This window comes from Apis dorsata, unplaced genomic scaffold (genome assembly GCF_000469605.1).
Source record: "Apis dorsata unplaced genomic scaffold, Apis dorsata 1.3 scaffold_78, whole genome shotgun sequence".
NCBI lineage: Eukaryota > Metazoa > Arthropoda > Insecta > Hymenoptera > Apidae > Apis > Apis dorsata.
In genome coordinates, this window is record NW_006263376.1 from 488778 (window position 1) to 499746 (window position 10969).

The following is a 10969-nucleotide window of genomic DNA, read 5'->3' on the forward strand; positions in this document are numbered from 1 at the left end:
TCTGGAAACAGTTCCCCCAGGGCCTCGAAAAGAGGGAGCAAGACGAGACCGATGAAGCTCACTTGGGACGAGGGTTTGGTCACTTTGTCGCGATCCATGAACGGTGTAACCGGTAACCCTTCCAGCTTCTCTGCGTCGCTCTGCTTGAAGAATTCCTGGAGTAGCCTGTCCAACCACGGTTCCGCGACTTCCATAGGCCGAGCTTCGTTGCTGATGTCCGCCACTTTGATGAGAATCATCGACAACTGGAACCAACAATCACGAGGAGTTCGATTCGACGAGGATTTTTTAAAACGCCCTTCCCCTCCCTCCCCTTTAAGCGTGGCGACAACTTACAAGATTGATATGAGCCTTGCTCGAATAATCGAATTCCGGGATGATGTCGGTGAATTGGCCGAGAATCTCGTTGTGTCTGGCCATGTCCGTGGCAAGAATACATCTGATGATACCTTCGCGTACCACCCTATACGTCGGATTGTCCAACGACGCCAGTATGTTGCATTCCGGGGCTTCGAGGACGCGAAACGCGACGGAGCAATGATGATTCTCCAGTGGCGAAATATCGTTGTAACGGAGCGCCAACTCGGTACGGGCGTTTATCTGATAAATGTTGTTGTATCCTGGATGATCCAAGTCGTGGCAGATGCAGGAGACGATCAATATAAAAACCTCCAGATCACCGATTCGTGACGGTAGATCCACCGCCCAAGATATCGCGTACATCTGCAACGGAACATCTTTCCTTAATGTTATTCTCCTTTCCTATTTTCGATATATTTTGTTCTCTCGCTCCCTCGTGAATTTCCACGAAAATTTAATCAACATCGCGAAACGAGAAATTAATAATTTTAACATCGTATTTACATCGTCTTCAATACTCGTTAGATGTAAATAATTCGTGCATCGCGTTTTTGACAGGAATTTATATATATATATATATATACTTGCCATTTGCGCCACGCAGAAACAGTGCCTGAAGTTATGAAACGGCACTTCGTTATAATTGTTGTAAACTTCGTAGAGGAAATTCCTCAGGATTGGTAAAGGAATGTTAAACTTTTGAGGTAGGTCCAGCTCGACGAACATGGTTTGCAGCATAAGGAGAAGTTCTTCGTCCTCCCATTGCCGGGCATCGAAAGCCGGTGAACGTAGCCACTCCCGAACGCTCGACGATATCGATACGTCGCTACAAACACAATCACAGATATTAATTCCCTCGAAACTGCAAACTCGGACACCTCGATAATTTATTTCTTATCGTCCAACTGAATCGATCGTCGTTATTCTACGGCAAAGTTCGATAATTGGTGGTGTCAAATGTAACTAGTTGACGAGCAAAGGTTTCAAATGTTAGATAGTGAAATATCACGTATCAAATAATTTCACGCGTACGATACGATCGGTCAAACGAAACGATATCGCGTTATAAATTCCACAGATTCCTCCTCCCCCTCCTCTCCCTCTCCCTCCTTAAAGATATCAAGTTCGCTTCGAGATCGTAACACTATTTCCCTGGTTCGGATGAAATTAGTCAAATTAATATGTCATTTTGTCGTAGAGCGTCGGTCGACCGGGTATTTAGTACTTTGCGCAATAATGGGTTATCCGCTTATTGAACTAAATCAACATGGAGCCTGGACCTACACGACGGATTGGAATTACATTAGGGATGTATCGATTTGTCGACGCGCCGTATAACATACGATTACGATTAATACGTTACAATATGCAACATGGGTAACACGCGTTCAAAAATCGATGAAATATCGAGTGTTTATTAAAGGCAGCAAACGGTGTATCCTTCTTTCCTTTTTTTCTTTATGGAAAGAGAAAGAACCGTTGTGTAAATTACAGAAAGAACGGATGGAGACGATCGCGTAGATGGGCGGAAAAATTTCTCGATCTCGTGTGAAACAATTTCGTTTATTCTCGCGACATTAGTGTAATATCTATTTGTAAAAAACGTATCGTTCGTCTTAAAAGATTTACCTTGCCTCCTTGGAAATCAATTTCCATCAACCGAGACCACTCCATTCAGAAGATTTCACGAATTCAAATCGCATCTCTAAATACAATTAGCCCGTTTTACGTGGGAGTCGATGTGTCGAGATCGAGGCATGATCAAGGAGATTAAGCAGAAGCGTGTGTAGCGAAGACCGCTAATTGGCAATCCGCATTTAGCTCGCGCATCAAATCACGGTACGCGATAATGTTCGCTTTGTGACGCTCCCTATTATAACCCGCCAATACCAGGTTATTATAGAGATAACGGTAGCTTAATGGCATTTCGCGGTAACGTTACGGAGCTTGCTACCATCGCGGACCGTTCCAACCATTCGTTCCAATCGGACAAGTCGCGAAGAATTCAATCCTCGAATTTCCCGTGTTTCGTCTGATCGGAGGACGCTCCATTCCTTGCCCGCAATTTTCATCCAATTTTTTTTATCTTCCTCTTAAACGGAACCCAAGTATTTCTCCTTTCATTGAACGAAACTTCCTATCTTTTTTTTTTTGACAAAAATTGCGTATTCCGTTTCCATCAAGATTGAAATTTTCGTAGAGTTTACTTCGAAAGAAAATCGGTTAAGGTAAAATAGAGAGAGTCAGAGGTCGAATCATTCTACTATCTTCAATAGTTCGATTCGATGATTATTGATTGAAGAAAAATAAAAAAATTATTGATAATTTTAATAATTTGAACTTGAACCGAACTTTCGAACGATATTTTCGTACGATTTCCGCGAACGGCGATTTGCTACATTTGCATTACAGTCCATGCGTATTTGTTCGTTTAACGTTTCGTACACCCGACACGTTTGCTCCGGTTTATTTGCCCTGTTTCCGCGCGAAAATCGATTCTAGTTTGTTTTTTGCGAGCATTTTTTTTCCCCCTCCGCGGAAAAAGGAAACATTCGCGAAATAATAATCGAATATACGTTCGTATTACGCGTAATAAAATTTCTCCCGCGGAAAATATTGGTGACGATTATTTCGATGATCGAAAGAAGGAAACGAAATTAAACGAAGCGAGAGAGAGAGGAAAAAAAAAAAAAGATTGAATCGAAAGGGGAATAAATTCGAAGTGAGCGAGAGAAATCTCGGTTCTGTACGCGAAACATTCGTTAACGGGATGCGCGTGATTTATGAATGAAAATTAAAAGTAAATAAAACGCGTATAAAACACGTCCATGCATATTTATGGGTTTTTCGATGATGTTGCGAATATCGAATAAATTTGATCTTTTCGATCGCTATTATGGGATTGTGTAATCGTTATTTACGAACGGGTTATAATAGCGCGAATCCGATTGTATCCGACAATTTAAAGAAAAAAGAAAAAAAAAAAAATCACCTCTCCTCGAACGAAATTGATCGAGAAACGTTCAAACGAGCAAATATTTTCGTTCGAAAATCAGGAATAAAAACAGGATTCGGAGAATCTCGTTTTGTTCGAAGCGTGAAACGCGAATCCCCGGCGGGCGAAGCCTTTAAGATCCGTTTCCAAATTCAATTTGCTCCCGTAATTCGGCGTAATCTTGACGAAAATCTCACGGGCCGTGAACTTAATCGCTCATGAAACGATCTCGAACGTGTTGCTCGTGCTGCATCGCGAGATCTTCGCAATGTGAATACATAAAGAACGGGACAATGGAACGACGCATTTCAATGAAACGTGCCTTCGTGTCACGACACGAACGATCCGTGGCGAGCAATTTTAATTCGCTTCCATATAAAATATCAAATTATTCTTCGAGAAAAAAAGAAAAATTTTTTTTTAACTTTAAAAATTTTCCGACAAATCAACAATGAAAAAGTTACATAGCTTTAACACGTGCGATATTATTATATTTTTATTAAAAGTAGAGAGAAAAAGAGAGAGAGAGAAAAGTTGAATGAAACGATCGTTATAACGTGAAAATAATTACACAAAGTTAAGAATTTGATCAACCTTTTTCGTTATTGTTCGAATTTACAAACAGTTTTTCATAAATTTAACTCGTCGTTAAAGAGAAAATAAATAAAAACGAGAGAGAAAGAGAGAGAGAGAGAACAACGAAAGTGACATAAAATGTAATGAATAGAGATTATCACGCTTCTTTGAAATTATTTTTCCATACGATCTATTTGTTATACATGAACGCGTGAAAAAACTTTAAAAATGGATTCGTTGAATTTTCAATTTCAAAAAAAAAAATGTTTTCTCTACTAAAAAAGAGAGTGAGAAAGAGAGAGAGAGAGAGAGAGAGAAAGGAACTAGCACTATCGAATCTCCGACATCCGGAAAAATTCCAATTTAAACCATCAAAATTCCTCCAACTTCAAATGGAAATGAATCAGCAATGGAACGCGTTACAATCGCATCGAAATTCGATCTTTCGGCTGGATAATCTTCTTCTGAAAGCCTGAAGCTCACTATTCACACGGAAAGATACTAACATCGGTGTAAACACATGAACGAGTCGATCGAATGGTCGTGGAACAGAAGGCACATAGATCATCCGATAGATCGGCACGTCTAGATCGTCTAGATCGATGTCGGCCAGTCGACAGTGAATGAGAAATGCGATGAATATGTTTTCAAGGGATCTCGACTGCGTTTAATCGTCCAGATATTCTCTATTTTATTAAAGAATCTCTCAATTCTTCTGTTCCTCGTCGTTTAACCAAAAACCTGTCTTTTATTTTTAATTTAAAAATAGAAATTTCGAAATTAGAATTATTTTCAAAATTATTTTCGTATTTAATAAAAACGTTGCAAAAATTTCCATTTCGCTTCGCTTTTGGAAAAATTTATCGATCTGGACTAATGGATTCTTAAATTCATATAAATATTTGTTCGAAAACTATTCGTAATCGAGATCATCTTTCTGGAAAAAATATTTCCACGACGAAATTGTTAAGAAAATTCAAAGAAAATTAATTTCTCACGTTTCCATTCTACGTTTCGTTCACAATTAAATATGAATATTCCTTCTCTTTGTTATACGATGATGACCGGTTAGATGAAAAACATGCCTACTCTTATTAACATAATCACGTTTTTCAATTGTTTAAACGGTCGAATGACTCTTTGTGAGAATTTTTAATATTCCTAAAGAGAATAACATTTTTGAATTGTATTCCAACAAATACACAAATTTCTCTTTCGTTTGATTCTTCATTTATTTTTTTCCCTCGAATGAATGAAACAAGATTTTCTTTAAACATTTTTCATTCACCTTGCGAAATATAAATTATGCAATAATCCCTTGTGATGTTGAAAATTGAACTCATCTCGAATATTTTGCGCTCGCTTTTTCGTCTTGATCGATTTCTCTCTTCGTCACACTCGTAGCAATATTGATAAAAATTACAAACGATCTGGTGAAAATATTACGTAATCGCGCGATTCCATCTTCCCGCTTCTCTCCTCTTTCATCCACCTATGATTCAGGGAACGCAACGATTCAAAGGGACGAGAACTTCCTCTTCCACCTTCTTTTTTCGTTGTTTCTTTTTTTTCTTTTTTTTTTTCATTCGCCATCCGTTCAAAATTCCACCACCGTTCTTCTCCTCCTTTGCCTCCAAGAAAAAGCAATATCCTGCCGATCAACTCGATAAAGTCTCGCGGATAAGTGAATGAATAATCTCGCGACAACGTATCCCTTTTGCCCCTCGTGAACTTGTTAAATAAAATTCTCGATCGACGAAGGGGGTGATCGCTTGATTTATTATTAAACTTCGTGCTAAGAAGGTGGCTCGCGTGTACCAAGCGTTCAAATAGAAACGGCTGATTTATAATCTTCTCGAATATAGCTGTTCCTACTATTAACCACGTATACGAACCAAGTTATGAGGCGATTCTATTTTTCTTTCTTTCTTTCTTTCTTTCTTTCTTTATCGACCAAGTTTGATGTAGTGCCATAGGCGTGTGAGTTTTACGAGTGAGTTCACTTTAAAGGATTAAACGGGTTTTTCGTAATTGTACACAGAATCGGTAACGTCGCTCTCTCGCCACAATTTTTTTACCATTTGCCGTGTATAAACAATAGTGTAGCTTTATCGGAAAAAACTACAATACATTTTCGAAACGAAAATCATTTATAGCCAAATGGAAATGTGTCGCTCTCTCTGAACGATTTTTTCCCCCGATTCTGATAACGATCGTTTCGCCGAACGAAATTTTCGTCGGTCAAATGGTTTATAATCAAGTATTCAATGTATATTTTGTATTTTTCGTCATTGTTTCACATATCGTTCCTGTTTTGGTTTATATTCAACACAAAGGAGATATTCTCAAAAAATAATATCAAGCAACGTCGAAACAAATATTCCAGATTCGAAAAAACGTATTCATATAGATATGAAACGCGTTGCATTATTAAACGCAATTTATATTTATATCTATATAGTTGTTGATTTTTTTTGTTATAATTATTGCAGTGGAAAATATCTCTCTTTGTTAAAATTTTTGAAAAAATAATGATTTCTTTTAAAATTTATATATCGAAAATTTTCATTGTTCAACTTTAATGTTATTCTTTATTTTTTAACCGATAAATATACCGAGAAAAATGAAAAAATAAAAATAAATGAAATAAAAATTTTAACATCACGAATGAGAAATATTAGTTATTCTTTGTAAAAATATACCGTCACGCGTTCGTTATTGTAGTAATGTTCAATGAAATATTGTTTTTAGCAGGTATATCAACTGGATACTTGTATGTCTCCCTATTGATTGACTTATACTACTGCAGAATACAAACTCCATCTAAAGATTCTTCGATGGTATAAATTAACTTTTACTAATGTGAAAAATTTATTTATCAGTATCTTCAATAACTGATTAATAAAATTATTAAAGCATATAAAATAATATCAGATATACAGCTTTATTTGATATCTTTCATAATTAAATTTCTATATCTTTCAAATTTATCGTTTCGTATTAAATTTAATTACTTTGCGATAAATGATATATTCTGCTTTTTTACAAATAATTATACAGATAACGATTTTAATTTTATTTCATTTACTTTTATCGAAACATGTAAGTAGACAACGAAATCTTTCGAAAATTTAATGATAATTGATTAAACAAATTTAGAAAAAATATATATATAATTAAAAAAAATTAATTTTTTTACAAAAATTCATATAAATCATATATATAATATTCATTTCTTGCTCTATTATTCCTTTTTATTCTATTACACATTCCACTTTTAAGAATTTTTATTTTATAATTAATCTATTGTATTTTTTTTTCGAATTGTATCTCAATTGTGGACGAAATACATTTTGTCGATAAGTTAGACATCGATTAAAAAGTTTCCGCGGTCAACGCCATCTCGCGTTTGGATCACCGAAGCTTCGACTCGTTACTAGCATAGCAGAATATACGAGGAGGTATGCGGAGTCGTAGACGAGGAAAGCACTATTGCGCGAGAAAGATAGAGAGCTTCCCCCACCATTACGGATCCGATACATGGAATTAATTAATTACTCGTTTTTTACACAAAATTTCTATACTTTTAAGATCGTATCTTGAAGCTAGAACTTCAGACAACTTTCTCGTATCAATTTTAATATAAAATTCCTTGTCATTAATTAATTATTAATAATTAATGCGTCATAATACGTTATACGTTCTAATATATCGAAGACGCCATATTGAAAATTCATTAATTACGCGTTTTCTACGCAAAATTTCTATACTTTTAAGATCGCATCTTGAAGCTAGAACTCCAGACAACTTTCTCGTATCAATTTTAAAATTTATTTAAAAATTTATTATAAAATTCCTTGTCATTAATTAATTATTAACAATTAATGCGTCATAATACGTTATACGTACTAATACATCGAAGACGCCATATTGAAAATTCATTAATTACGCGCTTTCTACGCAAAATTTCTATACTTTTAAGATCGCATCTTGATGCTAGAACCTCACACAAGTTTCCCCTATCAATTTTAATATGATATTTCATTTTATTAGTTATTTATTAATAATTTATTAAAAACGCGTCTTCAATATATTAAAATTATTGACACGTTATCGTTATTAATCGTTAATAATTCATTAACAGAAAACATATTTATATTAAAATTGATAAGAGAAACTTGTTTGGAGTTCTAGCTTTAAGATGCAATCTTAAAAGTGCTAAAATTTTGTGTACAAAACGAGTAATTAATGAATTTTCAATATAGTGATTTATTCGATATTCGATTTATTAAGACGTACAACGGAGTAATCGTTAATGATTAATTAACAGGAAAAAATTCTATATTAAAATTGATAAGAGAAACTCGTGTGAAGTTCCAGCTTCAAGATGCGATTTTAAAAATGCAGAAATTTTGCGTAGAAAACGCGTAATTAATGAATTTTCAATATGGCGTTTTCGATGTATTAGAACGTATAACATATTACGACGCATTAATTGTTAATAATTAATTAATGATAAGAAATTTTATATTAAAATTGATACGAGAAAGTTGTCTGGAGTTCTAACTTCAAGATGCAATCTTAAAAGTATACAAATTTTGCATAGAAAACTTGTAATTAATTAATTTTCAATACGATGACTTCGATGTATTAGAACGTATGATGCGTTAATCATTATTAATCGTTAATAATTAATTAATGGCAAAGAATTTTATATTAAAATTGATAGGAGAAACTCGTGTAAAGTACTAGCTTTAAGATGCGATCTTAAAAGTATAGAAATTTTGCGTAGAAAGCGCGTAATTAATGAATTTTCAATATGGCGTCTTCGATGTATTAGAACGTATAACGTATTATGACGCATTAATTATTAATAATTAATTAATAACAAGGAATTTTATATTAAAATTGATACGAGAAAGTTGTCTGGAGTTGTAGCTTCAAGATACGATCTTAAAAGTATAGAAATTTCATGTAGAAGATGAGTAATTAATTAATTAATTCCATGTATCGGATCCGTAATGGTGGGGGACGCTCTCTATCCTTCTCACGCAATAGTGCTTTCTTCGTCTACGACTCCGCATACCTCCTCGTATATTCTGCTATGCTAGTAACGAGTCGAAGCTTCGGTGATCCAAACGCGAGATGGCGCTGACCGCGGAAACATTTTAATCGATCTCTAACTTATCGACAAAATGTATTTCATCAATAATTGGGATATAATTCAAAATAGAATCGCATTAATTATAATGTAAAAATATCAAAGCGGATAAAATATTAAACGTAAGATAAAGAAAAAAGAAATAATAGACAGAGTAAAGAATATTACTATTTATGTATATGATTTATATAGATTTTTATAATAAATTAACTTTTTTAAAAATTATATATATATTTTTCATATATATTTTTTTTCTGTACTTTTTAAAAATATGAGTGTAAAGAATTAATTACGTAATACGATAAATACTAGACGGATAAATATAATTAATAAATATAATTAATAAAATTAAGTAAAATGTCTTTTCTGGAAATGTGCTGTCTAAAAAGTGTATAAACATAAGTATAAAAGATAAGTATATTAAATTTTAAATTAAATTTTCTCATTTCTTCTTGAATTATATTCTTCTGATACAAAATCGATACGATTGAAAAATTTTGACAACTCTGGGAAGTAACATCAAATTTCTGTAAATTCCGAAATTCTTTCGAAAATAATATCAAATTTTTTGTTTCTTTACAAACATTGATCCGTTTATTTTGATTTTCAATGCTTATTTACAAAAATTTTCGAAAATTTTCGTTTGTTTACAAACATTGATTTGTTTGTTTCTATTTTCAATGTTTAGTTACATTTTTTTGCGAGAATTCTTGAAAATGACGATTAATTCCTGGAATTTTCGAAATTTGTTCGTTTTTTCTGATCGTTTCATTAATATTCCAAATATATTTACCTTTATACTTATTTTTACAGTTTCCATTTTTTGCAATATTGAATTTCTTTTTGATAGTTTTCTTAGTTTCAAATATACTTACTTTTTGGATCTTTCGATATTTAAAATACTAAATTGTCATAATTTATTAACAAAGGATACTGGAATATGCTGGAATGTCTAATTTTTATCATCTAGAATATCTTCCGAATTATTTTTGATAATATTTTAAAATATTTCAGAGGAAAATAGTTTGCAAGGAAGACATATCCTGATGTAATTAACTTTTTTCTACGTAAAAGTCAACCTTATTATTTTACAAGGAATTATAAATTTTTTAATGTCCAAACAATGTAATTCTACATTTTCTTTTTTATAAAAAAATGTCAATCTTAAAAATATTAAATTAAAGAATATTCGTTTAAAGGATAATAAAGTATCTTCTAAAAGTTTCTTCATAACAAACATGATGTATCGTCACATTTATTGATGTATTAAAAATCATATAATTCCATTAAAAAAACAATAATTTGACCGATCTTTTACAAAGAAGATAATAATTATTGTATCTCTTTTGAAACTAATTATTTTTCATCTAAAATATATTTCAATATTATCAAAACTAAACGAAATATTTTATACGATATGATTAGACGAACAATTAAGATATAAATCGTTAAGGAAGAACGAAACACCAGAAAAAAGAAGGATAAGAAATTAGGAAAATTAATCGAACGCGTTTTAATCGTGAATTTGAGACATTGTCTTCCTAAACAAAATAATCCATCGTACGTCTTCTCGAGAATTATCAGAAATTTGGTCAAAATATATATATATGTGTGTGTTTATTCGCGAAACAAGACTCGTTGCCTCGTTTATCCTGACTTTGAACCTTAAAACAATCATATTTCTGTTAATTTAACATTGATTATTCCGTTCACGTTCGGAATGGTAGTCGGTAGACGTTAAATTAGTTTATTCGAAATGGTAAGTTTCAATGAAACGTGATCGTTTTAGTGAATCAGCGTGACGTCAACTGTAACGATGAATTAAAAATAGATTCCATGAACGGAACTTATGATATATGTATATATATATATATATA

General features: G+C 32.9%; 1 protein-coding gene across 1 annotated transcript in view; it reads right to left on the bottom strand.

The window, feature by feature from the left end:
• The window catches only part of LOC102672920 (high affinity cGMP-specific 3',5'-cyclic phosphodiesterase 9A), a 101485-nt gene that overhangs the window by 2576 nt on the left and 87940 nt on the right, over nt 1-10969 (bottom strand). The window contains exons 9-11 of the mRNA XM_006610827.2: nt 949-1186; nt 337-723; nt 6-245 (exon numbers count right to left, since the gene is read on the bottom strand). Of these exons, the coding sequence (XP_006610890.1) occupies nt 6-245; nt 337-723; nt 949-1186 (865 nt within the window). The remainder of the gene's footprint in view (nt 1-5; nt 246-336; nt 724-948; nt 1187-10969) is intronic.